The sequence below is a fragment of the Glossina fuscipes genome, unplaced genomic scaffold (genome assembly GCF_014805625.2).
Source record: "Glossina fuscipes isolate IAEA_lab_2018 unplaced genomic scaffold, Yale_Gfus_2 3, whole genome shotgun sequence".
Classification (NCBI taxonomy): Eukaryota; Metazoa; Arthropoda; class Insecta; order Diptera; family Glossinidae; genus Glossina; species Glossina fuscipes.
The window spans coordinates 14,420,594-14,442,753 of NW_023998417.1; the positions used below are offsets into that span (position 1 = coordinate 14,420,594).

Below are 22,160 nucleotides of genomic sequence, written 5' to 3' on the forward strand. Positions count from 1 at the left end.
AGAAAAGAAATTTTTTTGCTTTCTTTTAGTGTGCGTGTGTATGTGTTTGTGTATTACATACTTCTCTTTCAAATAATAATTTTCTTATTTATACAATTTTCAAAAATAAATGAAAATTTTGAACGATTGCACTACTCACACATTACCCCCCGCCTTCCTTTTTTCATTTTTCATTAAGACATTCTGCCGTTTGTACATTATCTGTGCGTATATTTGTGCGGGGAAATATTGAAACACAGCAGTCATTCACGGCATAATTCAAATTATCTGTACAGCTATAGATCCGAGGAGAGGAAACATATGGAGCACATTACTCAAGAGGATATTCATCGTCTATTCCAATCAGAAACGAAAGAGCTCTCAGCACTCTCATTTTCTGATAGGATATCTACATATCCCTACATATTTATGTGGTCTTAAGAAAGATTCAGCTTTTGCTGTGCATGACAAAGAACTTATATTCCATAATATTAATTCTCAGAGAATTATTGTGAAATATAAAAAAAAAAAAAAAAAAAACAAAATGAAAATATTTAGACATTTTCCCTCTAGATATGATCGAAGGGAAAGAAATGACGAGATTTCCCCTTCTATAAAGCAACGCCTGCGCCTATTACCCCACGTTGGTATTAGTGCTTAATATATCAATTGTATGGGTAACGATTGTCAATGTGTGGGTATGAAAAATGATGTTCATAAATTGTTCGCATACAAAATTCCGACAATTAGTATAAATAATAGTACATGAAAATCCAGCAGCCACTCGCAGTTCTACAGCGAAAGTGTTGATTTAGTCTCTTAGTTTTCTTAATTTGTTGAAACGGTTAGTATAGTGTGTGTTTGTGCATGTGTTCTATATACATACATATATATCTATATATATATATATATATATATACTATGGGAAAAATACTATGGACATTACCGAATGAAAGGATTAGACCCCCGGTGATATCCTAACGCCCCCTACCTGCCCGTATAAAATAAAATACGAATAAAAGCCAAGTAAATCGAAAAGAAATTTGATATTTAAAGATAAATTAAAAAACAAATAAATGAATAAATAAATAAATTAACAATTAAAACCGAATTTGGAAAAAAGAAATCATTTCAAAAATAATTTTCACTTAAGATCCGTTTCTGTTATGTAACCGGATACTTGTCTAACAAGAACAAAAATAAATTGCTTGAAAAAAATAATAATAGATATAAATGCTTTAAACATTTATATTCGAATGTTTTTTTTGAAATTACGTAAAGCTAAATATAAAGCGATTTTGTTGCCTTCAATCGTGAAGTCGAAGAAAGGAAAATTTTCGAAAATCTTTTAGTTTGAGAAATTCAAAAAACATTTAACACAATTAAACTGAAAAGCAAGCAAGCAAATAGATAAAAATTTCATGGATCCCGATAAAAAAAAGAAGAAGGAAATTAAAACTTTCCTTACTGTAATCGATTTCCACTATCTTTAAAGCCGAACAAAGTGCCCTGACATCGTTTGTATTTTTAGTCGGCAGTCTGAGACAAGATCAGCCAAAAATCGCACTTCCTATATATGTACACAAACACATATACAACTCTAAAATATTTAATCTTCTTTGTGATATGGCGCAACTTCATTATAAAAGATATATTTTCTTGCTGTGATATGGCGCAACTTCATTATAAAAGATATATTTTCTTGCTACAGTGACTGATAAAAGAATTGATGTACTTTTCATGAAATGCAAAAAAAAAAAATATTCTCTAGGTTGGCCTCTCATATGCTATATGCAATGAATATGAACTGTCGTTCCTAACTTTTACACTTTTGTTATGTCTTCTCCGACGTCCTATTCACCTGTAACATAAGCACCTGTACGATGTGCTCAGAAACCTACATAGATAGATCCGAATTATGTACATGTATTTTTTGTACATTTTGTCAAAAGTCCCTCCAAGCCTCGAAACTACAGACTAAGCGAATAGACTTAACGCCCCGCATTTTTATCAAAATTCTTGATACCGCTCTTACCTATTTACAGAATATATAACAACTCAAATACTCCAAAATGTGTGACGATGAGGTTGCTGCTTTAGTTGTTGACAACGGATCTGGCATGTGCAAAGCCGGTTTCGCCGGTGACGATGCCCCCCGTGCTGTCTTCCCTTCGATTGTTGGTCGTCCCCGCCATCAGGGTGTCATGGTTGGTATGGGCCAAAAAGATTCGTACGTAGGCGATGAGGCCCAGTCCAAAAGAGGTATTTTGACTTTGAAATATCCCATTGAACACGGTATCATTACCAACTGGGATGATATGGAAAAGATTTGGCATCACACTTTCTACAATGAATTGCGTGTCGCTCCTGAAGAGCATCCAGTTTTGTTGACTGAGGCCCCCTTGAACCCCAAGGCTAATCGCGAGAAAATGACTCAGATTATGTTTGAAACCTTCAACACTCCCGCTATGTATGTCGCTATCCAAGCTGTGCTCTCCCTGTACGCTTCTGGTCGTACTACTGGTATTGTTTTGGACTCTGGTGACGGTGTCTCACACACAGTACCAATTTATGAAGGTTATGCTTTGCCTCATGCCATTCTCCGTTTGGATTTGGCCGGTCGCGATTTGACTGACTATTTGATGAAGATCTTAACTGAGCGCGGCTATTCATTCACCACAACTGCCGAACGTGAAATTGTCCGTGACATTAAGGAGAAATTGTGCTATGTCGCCTTGGACTTTGAACAAGAAATGGCCACTGCCGCTGCTTCCACTTCCCTTGAGAAGTCCTATGAATTGCCTGATGGTCAAGTCATCACCATCGGTAACGAACGTTTCCGTTGCCCAGAATCCCTCTTCCAACCATCCTTCTTGGGTATGGAATCATGCGGTATTCACGAGACTGTCTACAATTCGATCATGAAGTGCGATGTCGATATCCGTAAGGATTTGTATGCCAACATTGTGATGTCTGGTGGCACCACCATGTACCCTGGTATTGCTGATCGTATGCAAAAAGAAATCACTGCCTTGGCTCCATCCACCATCAAGATTAAGATTATTGCCCCACCAGAACGTAAATACTCGGTCTGGATCGGTGGTTCTATTTTGGCTTCTCTATCCACCTTCCAACAGATGTGGATCTCGAAACAAGAATACGACGAATCCGGCCCCGGCATTGTCCACCGCAAATGCTTTTAAGCGACTCATTTTGTTGCATTCAAACAGGTTTAAGACCAATGACCGTGATTCGACCGCGGACGCAGAATCAAAACTATTGGTTACTATTATCATCAATCGAGAAAATTTTACAATTTTTTTTTTTTAATATTTTAAAAATACTTTACTGTATAATTTTTAATTTAATTAATGTTATTAAAGAAACTAAGTTTATAATATGACGACGAAGGATAAGAAAACAACAACAACTATTAGAAAAATCCTTGAACATCTCAATGGCATATTTAATGGATTTATCTCTGTCTTTTTTTATTACCAAATACATATACAAATATTCGTATTACTCAAAATGAAAAAAACGAAAAGCAAATGATGAAAAAAAGGATGAAAGAACTTTTGTTAGAATTATGCGAGAATACATTTATACAATATCCACAACAACATAAGAAAAATTTGAGGACTATGACAACCGAAAATCCAAATGTACATCTATTCAAAAAGAAGAATTAAATATAAAATCTAAGAAAAAGCTTAAAAAAAAAAAAAAAAAAAAAAACAAAACAAAATAAAAACAACTTTTAATTCAATAAAATTTCGCGTAGAAGACGAACAACTTTATAATATTGAAGAGATTGAAGAGTATCGATATCAATATCAAGCGCACATGTAGAGAACGTGTCGCGGAGGGTTAAAAATAAATTAAATATTTAAATAAAAAAAAAAAAAATTGTAAATAGTAATCGACTAAGTAGTTACATCGCTTCCACTTGCATCCGTAAAAGGCGAGCACACATATGTTAAACACATGCCACGATCTTCAGTTACATATGCGCTTTAGGTGTGGTGGTTATGCATCTCCCACTTAAGAATACCTTCGGCAATGGCTCAGCTACTGCAAAAACAATTCATAGATAGTGAACGCTTTTGTTCTCCAAACATTTCTCTGATTGAATGTCTAAAAATACTTTTTATTAACGATCCACTCACACATGATCTTCCTTACGCCTGAAGACACATGTGCAGGCAGACGTATTTTACATGATCACTACATACATAGCACCGCACAGAAGCACTCGAATATGCTCACATGCACACGATTTTACGATTATTAAATATAAATCTATTATAAGAGCAAGTAAAAGAGATTCGCCTCGAGGCGAACTTTGAATATCCATCGTCTAAAGTTGAATATAAATAGAAAGAAATTCGGCCCGTTTTTGACGCAACAGGCGGGCCCTCGAAATTCTACCTCTTGCAAATTGTAAAGGAAAGCATTACAAAATTATCAGCAATTTTTAAATATGGTTAACCCGCTTATGGACGAAAGTTGCCTATTTTTGTAAACAAGCAGTGAAATTCGCTACCAATTCAATTCTCCCCTCCTCGAGAAAGGAAGGACGAGCACTTGTATATAACATGCAAAAAGGTCCTATTCCCTACTTTTTAATAAAAAAAAATAGTAGCGTCTGGTCTAAGGAACTCTAATTCCGATAATTTTTTGCGAATTACAAGAAGCCTCACAGTGCAATGATAAAATTGCTTTGCCCTTTATTAACTGCGATGTCTCTTTTCTGATCGCTTGAACTATTTCCATCAGGCAATGACAGTATGACAATATGAATTATTCGGATGGGTGTAACTCAAGGTGCAACGTTTCCATAATCCCACCCGAATTGATAGTGTGATCCTTTATGAGGCAATTTACCTTTCCACTCGGTTCGGTTAAGGAATAATTATAGTCGAGTTATGGCGCAGAAGACTCATTACTTTCCATCAGAAATTGTACGCTAAAGAGACAGAAAAAGTCTGGCTGTGCGGCGGTAAAGCATGCTACGAATAACGTGTTGTTAAATTCACATTATACAACATGCCAATGTCAAGCTTCTTGATGAATTAGGAAATTCTTCCATTAAATCTTCCCTCTCTCGATCTGCTTCGTCTACTGATGCCCCTATGGAACTACGGCAACGAATTGATTTGCAGACGATTTGCGGAATTCGACCCGAATATTGGCAATCTTTGAATAGACCGTCAAACGAAATGTTGCTTTCCAAACCAACTTACATGCGTACCGTTTATCTCGTAGTCAACACCATAAATTTCACACCCCTCGTTTTCGCGCCTCAACAACTTCGTTGAATTTGAAAAATCAAATATGCCAAAAATTTTAGTTCTGTTAGTTAGTTAGTGCTTTTTACTAACAACAACGACAAAAAACAAAACCACAATATGTCAACTAATGCTTGAAAATATCAAATGGCAGAACATGAAGAACGGAGGTCTTCCAAAGAGTTATATATATATATATATATATATATGATAGAGGAAAATTTTTGTTAACGGCGCATACGCTCTTCATTCTTGCCTTTTTTTAAATAAACAAAAATATAGTTTTATTGCATTGAAAGTGTACATTTGAATACCTTTTGTATGATGTATTCTAGAAAAGATGTAAAATTGTGTATATAAAGATATATATATTATTTCATTATGTCAATTATATAATATATAATAATATACGTTTCGATATATTTAGATTTCAATATATAAATATATATGTATATACTACAGATCGTTGTCAAGAGCTTAATTAATTGCAGAAAATTCATTTTTATTTCTAAATAAATAATTTAGAGAATTAAATATCAAAGAAAAATTACAGTCATAATCATAATATTATTACTTTGCCTATATTTTGCTTAACTGAGTGATGAAAGAGCAACCGGAATGTCTTTTTTTCTTTTTTTTCTTTTTTTTCTTTTTTCTTTTAATTTTACATTTTTCTTCACAGATTGTCTATTTAAAACCTATTCATTCAAAAAAGAAAGAAAAAAACAATACGAAAAGGGAAGGAATTATACATAAGTCTTTTGGTTAAATCAATTGTCAAATATGCTTAAAAGAGTTCAATTTAATTAATTCTTATAATTTGTTAAGTACATTGCAGCAAACGACTACTTTTAAGGCACATTAATAATCATTTTATTTAATCGAATTTTTTTCTTTCATTTTTTCTTTCGGTCAATATGTGAGAAACACTTTTGGCATCTATGACCGGACTGTGTACTAATTTCACATGTCCCCGTATAATGGAGATATAAAGATTTCTCCTGATTGGCATTTCAAGACATCTATAAGACACGACCAAAATACATTTAATGCATTTCAACCTATCTACGGAATCTTTTAATCGCACGCACTTTTATAAAAAATTGTCTTTAAAAATGACAAGCAGTGTAACAAAAGTCGAATACCCACATATAAGTGAAGTGAAGGTATGAGAAGCCCCCGTACGTTATCAAAAAAATGATACGTAAAATGATACGAATGAAAATAAATATAAATAAAACAAAAATAGAAAAACAAAAACACATCATAATCATGTAATTAACAAAAAAAAAAAAATAATAAAAAACTAATCAATAGCTATTAACTAATATTAATGCTTATAACTGCGTTGTTATAACCGATTTCCGTATAATTGCAGGTTCTTTACCCTTCGGTGCCGACACAACTTCCGAAGACACCAGCCATGGTGAGACCATAGTATCATTTTGAGATGATGTAACGTGATTAACGTGCTTTGTCGGCTGAGACTAGAAGGAAAAAGAATTTATTTAAGAAATGATTTCGAAACGTTTCGTACTATTATAATACAGCGGTTCACAGCGGCAACGTACGTATCGCCGCACTAAAGCTAAGAGTAGCCTTTTTAAAATTTAATTGCGAGACATTTTCGTTTTTTGTTTTCTATTTATAATTCTAACCGGTTTAACACTCCCCGAACTTGTAAACAACAGTTTATTAATACCTTTTCAAGTCCATTTCTATGTGAATGTACAAAATATACGAATTGATAAGTTCGTGGAATGTCATTTGTAGAATAATAAAATAACATACGATAGATTCAGTGTCGATGCAATGGTTAAAATGGAAAATACATTTAAAAGTTCTTTCGAATGAAAAACTCATATTACCTGCGCTAATATTCAGAATGTATCGAAAGTCGTGGTACTACTTAGGACTAAAAATTCTTAATTCAAACTTTATATGCCTTGGATAGTGCTCCTTGCAAATGCATTGACATTTCGCTTCCTTCACCAAATCAACTTTTTTATTTTATAGACATTGAACTTTTCATGACACCAATGGAGAAAGTGTAAGCAATATGGGTCGACTAGAATGTAGAGAGTATGATGAAACCTCTATTGCTCGAGTCGTTATCCATCAACATGAATAACGTGCAATGAAATGATTCAAAAAAGAAATTTAGAAATTGTCAAGTTACAAAAAACAGCTCGCGTTATTTGCCTGATCATCGGCATTCAAGTTGCTTACGAAGCTTAACGAAGCTTTACTGAATCAAAGGGTTTCCAATTGATGCATAAACACACAGAGAAATGGTGATAAACAATATTTTTCGATCCGTTTCAGATATTTTTCAATTGATACAAATTCATACATACAGTTATTCTAATACAAGACTACACACTCTCATTGTAACAATGTCGTAATCGCCATTTATCGCTATAGTCATAATATTATTAATATACATATACAATACATAATAGAAAGTATGGAATGTGTGGCTTAAAGAAAAACTTTGTAGAAATTTTCAGCATTGATTTTGACATTATGTGATAAAGTACAGAAACTTGCATTTTAATTCTTTACTTTAAAGCACTTTTTCTCTACTTTATTGCATAGCATTTTACTGATAGGAAATGGCACTTGGATGGGGTACACGTTGCGAGGTAGGTGCGACAATATTATTACCAAATAAGAAATCAGTGCTGTTCAAATATGTTGAATTGTTATATCATCACCATGCTTTTTAAATGCACAAAAAAGGTCTTGAATGAAAACATAAAAAAGGGAAATAACGTAGACAAACATAGCCGAAACGCAAACAAAAGCGCAAAAAAAAAAAATAAAAATAAATAAAATAATTTAAAAATTTTGATTTAAATACTAAACTGAGATGCCTTAACATAAGGTACGATACAACGCTTCATTCGTGTAATACTTACAACTGTAATGCAGGTGGTATTAAGTGAATCGAACACGTCACTATGATTCGGAACGTGATTGTGTACATTGTTACTCGTGCTGGTTGTAGTTGTTGTTATCAAAGTGTTATTGTTACTATTGTTAGCGGTTGTTGTTGTTGTTGTTGTTGTTGGTTTTTGCTCAACTATGCTCAATGTTAACTTATCGCCACCCTTTTCGGGTACGAACAATTTCCCATAAGGTGTTGTATGACCCAATTTGTACACATAAGAACATAATAAAACAAAAATAATGCGCAAATACAACACATACAGAAGAAAAGAAAAATAAAACAAACACACAACATAATATATAACGTTATGCAAATCAAAACACAAATAGAAATTAAATAAAAAAAAAAAAACAATTGCATTGCAACGTACTAAATGGGTAATGGATGAAGAAGAAGGAATTTAGTTTGGTAATTAGTTCGCGCCTACAAGCCTACACAAGTCTTTTAGAAAGAAACTTAACAACTAGCACTTACAACTGATATGTAGGTGGCATTCAATGAATCAGGTCCTTCGTTATGGTGCAGTAAGTTGTTATGCAAATTATTGCTTGGAATATTAGTGGTTGTTGTAATATTGTTATTGTACACATTATTGTTTATGCCATTTACAGCTGACGCGGCCGGCACAAACATTTGATTTGTTAATTTGGCTGCAGTGCTGGCTCCAAGTTCCTCTTCAACACGTGCTACAAACAGATATTAAACAACTATATTTTCGGTTAAAGGAAAAAGGGATTTCACCTTTTAGTATATTGCACTTTATATGACCAGGTGGAAGGGCGGATCCACCCACATTAGCCAATTTCACCTGATTGTTCGGCTTATCCGAATTAGATAGTCGCTTTAAAGTTTCCGTATTATGTTCCATATCAAATGTTTTATTAATAGTGACCCTAAGAGAATGAGGGCATAAAAAATGATAAGCTATTCTTATAATAACAAGCTTCGACATATTTAAAAAAAAAAATTTGCTCCACACGCACATACACGCATGACCGCCCAATTGCAATATGTTTTATGCTCCTAACTTGTAAATTATTAAATCGCTAAAATTGTAATATAATTGTGAAAAGTTAACAAAGTCAAAAGCAGTCCCCTTCAGGGGGAGCAGCACTTTCATTTACTTAAAGCACATTTAAATTTCGCTTAATAGCAAACTGAATACTTCATCGAAATGATGCTTTCAACTGCCAGTACGACATCATAATCAAAAAGCAAATGGAGAGTGTAATTTATGTAGGAATAAGAAGAGAATCCAAATGAGAATTAGATCGGTCTTAATTAATTATCGGATTAGAAAATCCGTGTCGTTATTAAGCTGGCTTTTATTATCTCATCAAGTTATAACATAACAAATTTTCGTTTCCAGGCATCGCTACCCTATCACAAAAATATTTTAAAACTCCGTGGACCCTCTTTAAGCGTAATCGCCCGCTTTAATATATTGGTGATAGCTGATAAGTAAAATATTCATATAAAAATCAATACGTTTCATTTACTCTACCTTATGCTGTTAGCATCATTAAGAGCTTCGTTAGCTAAAATAGATGGTGATGGATCTTTAACAATAGACTTTAGCAGTGAATCAAGCTCTTTATCTTTATCCGATAAGCCACTCTTTACGCTATAAAAGAATAACGAAACACAAACACACAAATTGAAAAATAAAAATAATTTTACGATTATAAAAGTTAACAACAAAAAGCACCGAATGCTGTATGTTATACGATCAAGGTTGACTACTACCTGTAAGTTTAGTTAACAATAAAGAGAATATGTACAAAGAAAAAGCGACGCAAGCAACATTAATTATTTAAAATTTCTATCATAATTGAAAGCTTCTACGCTCGCGTAAACACCAGCATATATATAAACATTAAGAAATCTTCCAATTTTTAACTTAGATAAAGAATATTATTGTTAGTGACTTCGTAACAGAGATAAGAGAAAAAAAAATTGTTTAATGCACAAGAGACAACAGGTATGCACGAATCAAAATAATGCTTACACGTACATAATTATACACAGCAATAAGACCCCATCGCAACTCACCTCAAAGATCCTATGGGAGCAGCTTTGCTACACTCAGGTTCAAGTCTTACAAATTGCATATAGAAAAAAATTTGCATTATTGAAAAATCTGAAGGAAAGCCTAATACACTTACTCAACGGTGAGGCCTGCTTTGCCAAAGGAACCGATTCTTGAGTAGCCGGCGTCATCAATACTCGAAATCGATTTTATCGAATTGCGGCCCAGCGAGGCGCACACATTGGAGCCCGAATGTATCGAACTGCCACAATTAACCTCATCAAACACGCCTGCATTATGTATTACAGTCTGTATTGACGGTGATGGTGTTATTGGCGCAACATGGTTCGTTTGATTTTCTATGTTGGGAGTCGATAAAATTGAATCAACCGTATTAATCACTTCCTGGTTACTGGGCGGTGTGGAAGGTGCGGCAGCAGCAGCTGCACGCGCATTAACCGAAGCCAAAGCTGAAGCGGCATTTTCTTGAGACGACTTCTGACGTTCTCTCAACAAATGGGACTGACGGCTAGCAAAACGTTGAGATGGGCGCCTTTCAAATTGAACAGTTCGTCTTGCCCGACTTTGTTGCGTCTGAAATTCAGTGCGACCGGAATAACGGAATCGTGAACCCATACGAAAGAAATTTTGACGTGCTGATGGTCCTTTCACAGGAGCTCTAAGACGAAAGAATGTATGGTGCTCTACAGCACATTTCCACAAATGTTTGCAGGCCTTTTCATTATACAAACGAAAAACAAAGGTGTGTTCTTGCTCTCGTCCCTCATCATCATCTTCGACGACAATTAGAGTGAGCTTTTTCTTTTTAAAGTCCAGTTTACTAATTTTAGGCCAAAAGAATAACCCAATCTTTTGATCGCGTTCAAATACTAAAATTCCTGTAGGAGTAAGACCTAAATGATATTCGCAGCCGTCTTTGCCCTAAAACAAAACAATAACAGAATTTTATAGCAAAAATATGGGCAAAGCCAGTTGTTCAAATATAAGTTCGCCAACACGAATCTCCAATTGAAAATTTTAAAATAATAGAAACCCCAAGGTATATAAGAAGCAGTTCAATCGTGTAGTCAACGATAAACCGGAAAAACGCGGAAAAACAATTGAATCTCCCGCCATATTCCAATTCGAAATTATCCAAAAAATATAACAAAATTCATACCAACACCGTATGCATATCCACACCGTACATATCCAACCACTTAGCCTTGCTAAGGAAAGCAGTTTCCGCCTGTGCCGGAGTGAGGCCGCGACACGTTTTGTATTCCTCTAAAATAGCAATTTCCAAATCCTCCGTTTGATCGGGAACAAAACGAAATTCAGACACAGTAGCTGCCGTATGAATCTCCTCATCAAAATCGCCCAGTTCAGCTGAAAGTAATGACAGCAAGTGAAAGAGGGACTTGTGCGCCCATGACACAGCACAAATAACAAATAAATATGTATCTGTGCAATATCAATTAGTCTTTTGTTATTGTATCAACTCAGGTACGTGGCAAACTTCTACAGTAATTTTTTGGAATTTTAGTGGAAATTATGTACATTTATGACCAAAAAGAAGAAATGAATAAAGTTTAGAAAATAGAAAATGTATGCAATAATTGATAAGTATTTCTAGATGTTAAAAACAAGGCAACGAAATTAAGAGACTATGATGATGGATAAGAAGATGTATCACATCTACATCTACATCAAATCAAAGCATATCATCATGTATTTACATTGCAAGGCCAAAGCACATAATTCAGCTGCCTTATCATCCGGACAGTCCAAACGTCCTTCCAAGAGGTCATGTTTCAATTGCAGGAAGAATAAATAACGTGTTAATTCCTCACGTAAAGTAATTGGCTCTGAGGAATAAAACTTTACTTTTAAACGGAACGTGTAAGGTGGGCCGACTAAAAATGGCGATAAGAAGTAGAAAAGAAAGATTAGGACACATCGTGCAACCAGGGATTTAAACACTTACTCTTTACTTGCTTTTTGATAGGTTTGGTGGGATCTAACCAATGTTTAACATGATTTGCATCAGTAAACTGCAAACCGAAGTAATCCTTTTCAATAATATCCAAATTATAAAAAACTTGCTCATATAAAAAACTACCCATCGCTTTTTTCTGCAATACAAAAAAAAAAAAAAACAAAAAACGATAAAATAGTCTAAAACCAGTGGGCGTAGCTGCAAGAAAACATTGGAACACGTTAAAAGTTCACATGTGTAACGTATTAGCACATCAGCACTTTCATCCAAGCGTACTTACTGACAACTCAATTGATAAGTCTGTATTATCCAAAAGTATAACACGGCAATCGATCTTATTCTTGTTAACCGGAATGCGTTGAGGTTTGATTTGCGACGAGACATTGGTGTTAATGACACCAGATGCTAATCTGGCGTCGACACGATCATTTTCAACATAATTATTGCGAACTTTACGCCGACTTAGAAAGCGCAACATATTCTAAATGTTAACCCAACAAACTACACATTTAACGGAATGATGAACGGTTTATCGCAACGAAACGGTCACACAAATCGGATGAGCTAAGCAAACTCTTTGCTTTAAAAAATTGCAAATTTTCTTTTAACTTTATACGACACATACGATCACAACTCCACACACCGGTGTGACACTTAACACCGTCAGAAAGACATTTTAAGTTTAATGAGCAGCAAATCAAGCTTTAGATTTCATACTAACAAAGACCGTAGAAAAATAGCAATATAGTAACATTCGTGTAGCAGGTTTTTGTTATGTTGAATTGTTTACTGTTGTAAAAGAGAAGATGAGATAACTCTAAGCTGAACGACTTATCGCTTTATGTGTTTGTGGAGAAAATATAAGATTGGAATTGATTTTCTTTCTTTATTAAGAATACATGCACATATAGATGCATTAATCTTGATCCTGTTTTAGTTTATTTATGTACATGTTTGTGTAAAGCACCTCGTCCAGGCAGCCGTTTCATTAATACCACTTTCCGCGTTTATTAATTATTGCAATTGATGTTGTTGTTGTTGTTGTTGTTGTTGCTTCTATTTATGTTGCCCACCACTACCATCGCTATAGCAAAAAGCATCGACTGTTTCTATTCCAAATTTACACTAAATAAACAGCCACGACCACGACCACCCAAAAAAGAACGACAGCCAAGAATAAACTGCCTCATACAACACCCATATATAACACGTTTTTAAAAGGCGGAGTACTCTTCACCACCACCGCAATACAAAATTGATTAACGATGGAAAAACTATTAACTATTGGTTCAGCCACAATTTACACACGCAAAATTTTCTCAACCTTATTTTGCATTTCGCAAATTTCACTGAAGTTGAAAAAATTATCTTTAAATTGAATTGAACGACTGTGAAGGCTAATTACGAAGTTAATTACTTCAGTTAAAAAATTAAAACTCAAACAATATTGTTTTAAAAAAAATGAAACCAAATGCAAAAAAATATTAACGCGGAGTGAAAAAGAACTTAATACACAATCTCTTTTATCAGAAACCAGTCACAAGAGTTACCAGGTCTACCTAAAGCAAGTAAGAAGAGAGGGGGGGAATACGACGAATGCCTGAATAAGAAGAATTAAGAATAGGAACAAAGAATTGATAATTACAGAAAATTAAAGAAGATTGAATGAATTTTCATGTTCTATAAAAAACTTTTTCTTGAGAAATGTTTTTAAAAAAAATAAAATAAACAATAAATATAAATTACTCTTTTGCACATATACTATCTTCACAAGATCGTATATTTCTCATTAAGCAAAATGAAAATTCGTAAGCATTTAAGTGTTTTTTTTAATAAATCAAAATCTGATCGTAAAGAATCAGCTGAACATATCAATTTTGTCCAAACACCATATGATTTTCATTTGCATTGTTTACATTTCGTTAAGCAAAAATGATGCCACATAGCAAAAATAAAGAAAACGACTAAACTGAACAGTTTTGCATATCTTCATAATCTTGTAAAAGCCCTCTAACCTATGTTAATTTTGGAAATATAAATGCCGAGATTAATTTATAACATATTTGAAATTTGTCAATGCCACTGTCAGACCTTGATTAGACATTAATTATAATACACTTAATAATTGCGCAAAGAAGACTTCTTCACTGATGCCAATTGTGCGACAATTGCGTATTTATGTAAAGAGTAGCTTGAATTAGTAATCCTACTAAAAATGTTATACTAAAAGTAATCAATTGACATCACTAAACATAAAAAACTATACACAATAAAACATAAAATATCAATTTTCTTTGGAATTATTATAGCTTAAAGTCAATATTATTTGATATTATTGCAAAATTTATTCAAGGAATTTAAGCAATTTGCAGTCAACGTTATTAGTTGAAAGTTTCGTTTGCAATTGATTGTTATTCTGGGGTAAGGCGTGCTGTAGCATTCCCAAGAGTTGACCTACAATTAACAAAAAAATAATTGTGGGAAAATTTGCATTGGGAGGAAATCGCCATGAATTTGAATTTGGTGGAAATGAATCCTTATGGCAATGGTCTTTTGTATGCCGGTTTTAATCAAGATCAAGGTATATTTCCTATATTCTATTTCTGGAAATGAGTTTGTTGGTTGATGAATGCGTTACAGGATGTTTTGCCTGCGCTACAGACACAGGTTTTCGTGTCTATAATTGCGATCCTCTCAAAGAAAAAGAGCGACAACTTTTTCCTGAAGGCGGTCTAAGTCACGTTGAGATGCTATTTCGATGCAATTACTTAGCATTGGTGGGCGGGGGTATACGTCCTTTGTATCCTCCTAACAAAGTGATTGTATGGGATGATTTGAAAAAGGCTCCAGCAATATCTTTGGATTTTAATCAACCTGTTACAGCAGTGCGTTTAAGTAAGTAAATGAGCGAACTTCGAATTTTGTTACTTTAGAGAGTAAGTAAATGAGCGAACTTCGAATTTTAATTATTTCGAATGTTACTTTAGAGAGTAAGTGAAAGAGTTTTTTAGCTAACTAGTACGTTTTGTATTTAACCTTTTTAGTTTATTTCAATTTTTTGTTCTTTTAGGTTGTCGACCTTGACCGCTCCGAATGTGATAAAATTAAATTTTAATAATTAAATTTTAGATTCATTGCTTAGGTGCAATCGACATAATAACTTTCTTATTTAATGATTTTTAGGGCGAGATCGTATAGTTGTAGTTTTGGAAGGTGTTATAAAGGTCTACACATTTACACAGCAACCTCAACAACTGCATGTTTTCGAGACTAGCAACAATCCCAAAGGCTTATGCGTTTTATGCCCTCACAGTAATAAAAGTCTATTAGCATTCCCAGGTCGTCGTTCCGGCCATGTGCAGGTAAAATGGGCTCACTACGTTTTTTGATCTTTTTTTTAACCCTTAATTTTAAGATTGTTGATTTGGCCAACACAGAACGCGCTGCGCTAGAAGTAATTGCCCATGAGGCAGCCATAAGTTGCATTGCTTTGAACCTGCAGGGAACTCGTTTAGCTACTGCCAGCGAAAAAGGTACTTTAATACGAATCTTCGATACAGAAAATGGCAAAAAAGTCGGCGAGTTAAGGCGCGGCAGTAACCAAGCGAATATATATTGTATAAATTTTAATCACCAATCGACGATGTTAGTTGTTTCTTCTGATCACGGCACGATACACGTTTTTAATTTAGAAGACAACAAACCAAAAGAGTCTAGCTTACCAATAATACCCAAATATTTTTCGAGCCAATGGAGTTTTGTTAAATTTTCCATACCGCAAGGCCCAGCCTGTATTTGTGCTTTCGGATCTGACCCGAATTCAGTAATTGGTATGTATACTTTGATTTAATTGCAAAGTATTCTCATAGTTGGTTTTAAAACAATTTTTTAGCAATATGTGCCGATGGTCATTATTACAAATTCCTTTTTAATAGTAAAGGTGAATGCAGCCGCGACGTGTGTACCCAATTTCTTGAATTGATAGACGATCAAAATTAAAAAGAAGCAATTATCTACAGACAAAAATGCATATATAGTTATAAATTTCTCTCGTCGCTGACAAGGGGATGGGGTTATAAAATACATATTCTTTTATCGCTTAATTTTTAATGTGTCCTTAGTTCCCAAAAAGTTCCCACATATTGCCACAAATAATTATTTCCTCAATTGATAATTTAAAAAGAATTCCACTTTATTCGTACGGAAATTTATATTAATTAATAAGCCAAATAAAATAATTTAGTAAAGTAAAAAATTCTAAAGAAAAAGGTACTTCTGTTTGATGCGCGCTTTCGACGTTTTCTTTTTGCACGATTTTTAAACTGCTGGCTGGAGCAAGTATAAAATACGAGGGCAGTAATCACGCAGCTGAAAGTCAACTTTCGCCATAGTATTCAGGCGTTTTTGTCAAAGTTGAATACAAAGTGAAAGCTAAATTTTTTATAAACGATTAAACTCGGGATTTAGAAGTCCGATGCGTATCTTAAATAAATTATATTAAATGTAAAAAACACAAGGTATCCTTTGCGTATATGCAATACTGCAACTATCTGAATAATCGCATTCGACTTCCAGACGACTTTGCCTTTATGCAACACTTATGTATTATGTATTTTGAATTTATGAGTAGGTTGTAAATAGTGCAGTATTAACATTCGAATGGAGTTATTTTTTCGTTAAGCGACATAATATGTGGCTAATAATAAGCAAAATTACATCGCAAATGCGACCGTATTAATTTTACATTTTAAAATTTCATAATCACCCTATTAACTGCTACCTAAATTCATCCGTTAGTTGTCAGCATGAAACACAAGTGTGCAAAGAAGAAGTATATGGAAACATTGTTGACGTGTTGAATTGCCGAAAAATTTGTGAGAAAATGTTTAATTTTGAAACCCATATGGTAAATTTTATCTTCTTTGGATTGTTTAAAAGCCTATTAACTTGATTATTAAAAAAAAATTTAGGATTTTGTCGGTCAGCAAAAGGCTGAAAAATATTCACGGTTTATTATAACCCTGTTCGGTGTTGTTGGACTTATCTGGGGTGTGATCATACAGCAATTTTCACAAACTGTCTACATATTAGGGGCTGGATTTGTTTTAGCGTCCCTGGTAAGTATGGTAATTATATATATTTCGTTTTAAAGTGGCATGAAGATATGTTCTTAATTCTCAGCTCACTATACCCCCTTGGCCGATATATAGGCGTCATCCTTTGAACTGGCAAAAGCCGAAACCAGAACACGCATCATTAAGTAATAGCAGTCATGAAGAAAGCAAGCAAAAGAAGAAAAAATAATAATTTTCCAGCATTCCACCCATTGTTTTAAGTATTCAGTTTCCGCAAGTAAATGAATAAAAAGCACTAAAATTCTATATTTTTTAGTTAATACTTTTTCAATTTAATTTTTCATATCGGTCTTCGGTACGATTTTAATTCATTGTGATCATAATATTTGTGTATTAAATTATACATGTTTGCGAAAAAATACATTAAATTATCATATTGACCATTATAAGGAGCTGTTGGTTCTACATTATTTATCCCTGTTTCTATTATTTGGGCAATTTTATACAAGTTATCATCTATTTCCAAATTCTCCAAGCCTTTATACTTAGAATTCAGTCCCCACGCATTAATATGCAATTCCAATAAAAATTGATGTATAGCTTCAATAGTGGCGAGATACCAACGTGGACTATTCTTTTGATGTCTCCAAAATTGTGAAGAGCGGTTTTGCAGAACCACAGACTTTAAACACTTGATACGTTCATCTTTGTAAATACTTCTTGATTGGTTCCAAGTGCTATCTATGAAAATTGCTTTCTTTAGTGGCAAATACTCTAATCTAGATTGTACACTGTCATCCTCAATAATTTCCTTCATTCGGCTTTTTAAAAGTGTGCCCACATTGTACCCTTTGTGATAAGCGAAAGTGTGCTCGTTGTATATTTTTACTTTACGTTCAAATAATTGCGGTACCGTTATGCTTTGAGCACTTGGAAATATTAATATGACATCTTCTCGATCTTTCTGGTAATCTGGTATGTTGGGATATGTATATATTCGCACATTTTGTGGTGACAACACGGCCGCGTGAATTGCGGTACTTTTTCCATCAATTTCCTTCTTATGTTTTATAATATCAATATCGATGGGCAAACTTACTTTGGGAATAAGGTCAGCTATATTTGGTATTGGTATATAACAATTGTAGCAAAAAAATTTTCTGGAGCGATGACAGTGCAAGCAATCATGGCGGCCTTCGATGGTATCCAGAACTGTATGGTCATCCAAACGCATATTTTCGAATGGATATTTACGCGATGTCACATTGGAACACTTTGGAGACATATCTTCCTTTATATTACTTCTTAAGCGACGCGCCAGCAACACACTCCCCACTTAGTCAATAAACATCAGTTAAACACTTCTAACTAAATTTGCTGCTGAATTGCATCAGTTGCAATTGCTCGCCTTAACCGTTTTCCGAAACAGAAAAGGCTGACCGAGCCAACTGATACAAGCAATTCGTGTTAATATGTCGCTCTCTCTCTCTTGCCTGTTTCTTATATTAAAACATTGATATTTTGTGTTTGTCGTCGTCGCACTTAATGAAACCGATTTAAATGTGTGCACACCAATCCTTTTGATTCTTTTTTTTTTGCATTCGTTTGTTTTGACTCGTATTCTTTTTAATTCGTTTATTTCATACAAAACATACCTGCACTTACAACATCTGAAACACCTGATTCACGGGATTCTTAATTCACCTTTAAATATAATTTTAAAATTGACGAAAAATAATTTCAATAAATGCGCGACTTTCCAAGTCGAAAGTTAATTTTTATAATTTCTGTCATCAATTTTATATTTCGGAAAAGAGTAAAAATTAAAATCTTTATTCTTTTCTCTTTTGAAATTTTTATAGTTGTTGAGGTATTTATTAATCTTGTTAGTACATACTATGGAAATGCAAACATAATAAAGATAAATCTGTAGCAAACGCATATTGCTATTTAGCAATATTGGTTAAAGTTATTAAATGTTTAAAAAAAAAAAGAGGAAGTATTGTAGTTGCGAAAAGCATTTTTTACTAAAGTACATAAAATAGTAGGTTTTAAGCCGCATATTCGACCCTAACACTTTATCAAGGCACATCTGGAAAAAGAGTCCATCAAAAAAAGAGGTGAAACAAATGGAATAAATGGATGTATGCAAAACGAACAGAATGATGGATAAGATGGACAAGAACAAACTTGGGCTATATTAGTCTGGATAACCAAAATAAATGTCATCAAAATGAGATCGAATTTCTGCAAAACGGAAATAAATTGCCGAAAAATGGAAAAGTTTTCAAAAAATGGCAGCAAATGCCTGTAAAATGGAAACATAATTCAAAGTAATGCAAACAACGAAAATGTATTTGTGAGTAACGAAGATGAAATTCCGTAAAATGAAATAAAGGAGCTGAAGAAAGGGTCTCGTTTCGCTATAAAACCTCTCAACCGTCAAGGTATTTTTGATAATTTATTCTTCCATATATAAGCGTTTCTATTAAGTCATTTCCGTCCCATTTATCTGACGGCGAAGTTCAGAGCATTTAGCAGCTCACTCCATCCTTTTTGCTTAAAACCGCAATATCCTCATAGTATGGTTATAAGTTTTCCACAAACTGAATGGATCATGCTTTCGATAGATATTATGTAATAAAAGGCGAAAGATAAAGGAAGTTGAAGATTTGCAATATAATTTTCGTAATATTTATCAACTCCGAGCATAGCTTATGGATAGAGTTCGCTAGCCCTTTCTAGCCCTTTTGAGATATCCTCTCCTTTCAGTTTGTAACTAATCGTATTACATACACAAAAATTCTTCTTTGCACTAAATGGCGCTTCTTCTTTATGTAAGAGAAACTACAGTTTTATAAGAAACGCTTTCGAAAACTATTTCTTAAAAAAATATGCAAAATAAAAAATTTGTATTTTTTACTGATATTTGTACATAAATTTTACACATTTTAGGCTTACGTAAAGAAAAGTTTTTTTTGTACAATAATATATATATGTTCTTCAAAGTATTTAGAAATTTACTAAATTCTAGCCGGTTTAGTTCTCCGCGTCTGTATAATGTTTATAAGACAGATAGAGAACCAAGCAATTACGGCTATCCAAGCACATATCAAGCACATATAAAAACATACTGAACTATTAATACGACCGTATTTTCGCCTTTCATAAGAGATGCTTTCTACCAAATAATCCATGAAATCGAATATGGCCGAACAGGATAGACGACTTTTAATGACCGGCACAATATTTCCCACACCTTGTATTTCTTTAAGTAAAGTCTCCCGATACTGTTTACAAGTTACTTCAAAGCCATCAGTAAAGATTGAAGCGTAGATTAATGTGTACACAAAATTAACACTGGCTGTAATAGTAACAGGAAGCCAATAATATGGAGAGATGTCGTTGTCTGTAACTTCCGATTCAGTAGTTACTACAACTACGTCGCCAGAGCTAAAATAATTAAGGGAAATGATAAAAATTCAGAAATTACAATATATATTTTAAAGGTCCCTGTCAAAGGAGCATTATGGAAGAATTGCTATGTTAGTTATTATGTATTTGCTTTCAGTTCAATTCCACAGTGCATTTTATTTCATATTACCGTCCAGACTAAGACTCGCCTTTTTATTTAAATCATTCTGAATCGATTTAAGTTGTTTAGCCTGCACGTCGGATGCATATTGATGAACAATTGATGAACAAATGATGATTGGACAATTTCTATGACCAAGCGTTATTTACAAATCAAATCAACATTTTTCGGTAAGTGATAGTACTCCGATATACTACGTTGGCTTGAAAAATTGGGATCGCATGGGCAAATTTTTTTTTAAGCCGTCTCACATTAATTGAACTTTTAATTTTCGAAAGATGTGATAGTGGTTGAGAGACGAGAAACTGAGGCGTAAATTTTGAGAAACATTCGCTAATTGATGAGTATCTATCTACGCCAAATTGTTTTAAAATAATTTAACCTTTGTCGTTGTCGTTTAAAAATACGAATATAAAATTATTGACATGTAAACCAATAGAAGAGGAAGTTCACTTGGCATTATACTCACTGCTGCCTGCTCACTAATTAATTAAGCATTGCATTTTCAAACAAAAGAAAAACAAATTTCATTAAATTGATCTTGGGAAGAGGGGTCAAGTTTATCCATACTCTCAATTTTTCACATATTTAAAAAACCTTCTCCAAGGATTTAGACATTTTCATTGTTTCATTGCAAAATAGGGAAGTTATAAGCTTATATATACTAACCGCTGTCTAATTGTCGCAGTACCAGATTTTGTTTTCGCTGTACCCAAGCACACGCGGTATACGTGGTAAATGCACAAGATTATTGAGAAAAACAGTGGCAGAAGTAAACCATATGTCGAATAATGACAATAAGCGATATGACCGCCTTCAAACGAAGTGTATGTGGAACGAGCATGGAGGAAGCATCCACAATTGGTCTCGGGGCAAGCGTTCAAAACGTAGCGCCAATGAGACCATAAAACCGCTGATGTTATGCAGCATACAACCGAAGATCCAACAACCAAGGGATAAAAGAAAGATAAAGCGCGTTCTGCCTTGTAGGACATTCTTTATGTTCAGTTCAATTTCAGCTTTTATTTGTTCTCTGACGCTTCCGTTTTCTTGGGCGGAGCAACAACTCCTCCACGCATATGCTTCAAATTTTGCGCTATTTTAAGGTTTATTTATGATTTGTTATTTGGCTTTCCGCTGCAATTTAACTTTCGTTTTTGTTATTTGTAACCGACTCTTCTTTTTTTCTTATTTTTCACTCTTCTTTAGCAAAATAAATAATCAAAACAAATTGTGTAA

The 22,160-nt window shown here is 33.9% G+C and overlaps 6 protein-coding genes across 8 annotated transcripts; 3 read left to right on the top strand and 3 right to left on the bottom strand.

Moving 5' to 3' along the window:
• The first annotated feature begins 716 nt into the window (after nt 1-716).
• LOC119634396 (actin-87E) lies at nt 717-3,520 on the top strand. The gene is made up of 2 exons (XM_038028530.1): nt 717-823; nt 2,025-3,520. The coding sequence occupies exon 2, from the start codon at nt 2,052-2,054 to the stop codon at nt 3,180-3,182; it is 1,131 nt and encodes a 376-aa protein (XP_037884458.1). The 5' UTR covers nt 717-823; nt 2,025-2,051; the 3' UTR covers nt 3,183-3,520.
• Nucleotides 3,521-5,572: 2,052 nt separating this feature from the next.
• Nucleotides 5,573-13,735, bottom strand: LOC119634391 (band 4.1-like protein 5). Of its 3 annotated transcripts, XM_038028512.1 has the most exons (11): nt 12,532-13,732; nt 12,240-12,387; nt 11,992-12,168; nt 11,433-11,641; nt 10,389-11,194; nt 10,276-10,320; nt 9,728-9,847; nt 8,965-9,116; nt 8,698-8,909; nt 8,192-8,383; nt 5,636-6,757 (listed from the first exon to the last, which is right to left on the bottom strand). In XM_038028512.1, exons 1-11 carry the CDS (start codon nt 12,727-12,729, stop codon nt 6,608-6,610), a joined length of 2,409 nt encoding a protein of 802 aa, XP_037884440.1. In that variant the 5' UTR covers nt 12,730-13,732; the 3' UTR covers nt 5,636-6,607. The 3 variants fall into 3 exon arrangements, with proteins under 3 accessions (XP_037884441.1, XP_037884440.1, XP_037884442.1); XM_038028513.1 differs by lacking the exon at nt 9,728-9,847 and having other exon boundaries at nt 5,573-6,757; nt 12,532-13,735; XM_038028514.1 differs by lacking the exon at nt 8,192-8,383 and having other exon boundaries at nt 5,638-6,757; nt 12,532-13,729.
• A 757-nt stretch (nt 13,736-14,492) lies between these two features.
• Nucleotides 14,493-16,433, top strand: LOC119634397 (WD repeat domain phosphoinositide-interacting protein 3). Its single transcript, XM_038028531.1, has 5 exons — nt 14,493-14,832; nt 14,892-15,146; nt 15,435-15,613; nt 15,667-16,081; nt 16,144-16,433. Exons 1-5 carry the CDS (start codon nt 14,760-14,762, stop codon nt 16,248-16,250), a joined length of 1,029 nt encoding a protein of 342 aa, XP_037884459.1. The 5' UTR covers nt 14,493-14,759; the 3' UTR covers nt 16,251-16,433.
• A 594-nt stretch (nt 16,434-17,027) lies between these two features.
• Nucleotides 17,028-17,632, top strand: LOC119634404 (signal peptidase complex subunit 1). The gene is made up of 3 exons (XM_038028537.1): nt 17,028-17,157; nt 17,222-17,368; nt 17,433-17,632. Exons 1-3 carry the CDS (start codon nt 17,134-17,136, stop codon nt 17,553-17,555), a joined length of 294 nt encoding a protein of 97 aa, XP_037884465.1. The 5' UTR covers nt 17,028-17,133; the 3' UTR covers nt 17,556-17,632.
• A 28-nt stretch (nt 17,633-17,660) lies between these two features.
• LOC119634399 (tRNA-uridine aminocarboxypropyltransferase 1) lies at nt 17,661-18,912 on the bottom strand. Its single transcript, XM_038028533.1, has one exon. It carries the CDS (start codon nt 18,609-18,611, stop codon nt 17,667-17,669), a length of 945 nt encoding a protein of 314 aa, XP_037884461.1. The 5' UTR covers nt 18,612-18,912; the 3' UTR covers nt 17,661-17,666.
• A 1,399-nt stretch (nt 18,913-20,311) lies between these two features.
• On the bottom strand, nt 20,312-22,120 carry LOC119634400. Its single transcript, XM_038028534.1, has 2 exons — nt 21,591-22,120; nt 20,312-20,779 (listed from the first exon to the last, which is right to left on the bottom strand). The coding sequence occupies exons 1-2, from the start codon at nt 21,914-21,916 to the stop codon at nt 20,350-20,352; spliced, it is 756 nt and encodes a 251-aa protein (XP_037884462.1). The 5' UTR covers nt 21,917-22,120; the 3' UTR covers nt 20,312-20,349.
• Between the last annotated feature and the right edge of the window lie 40 nt (nt 22,121-22,160).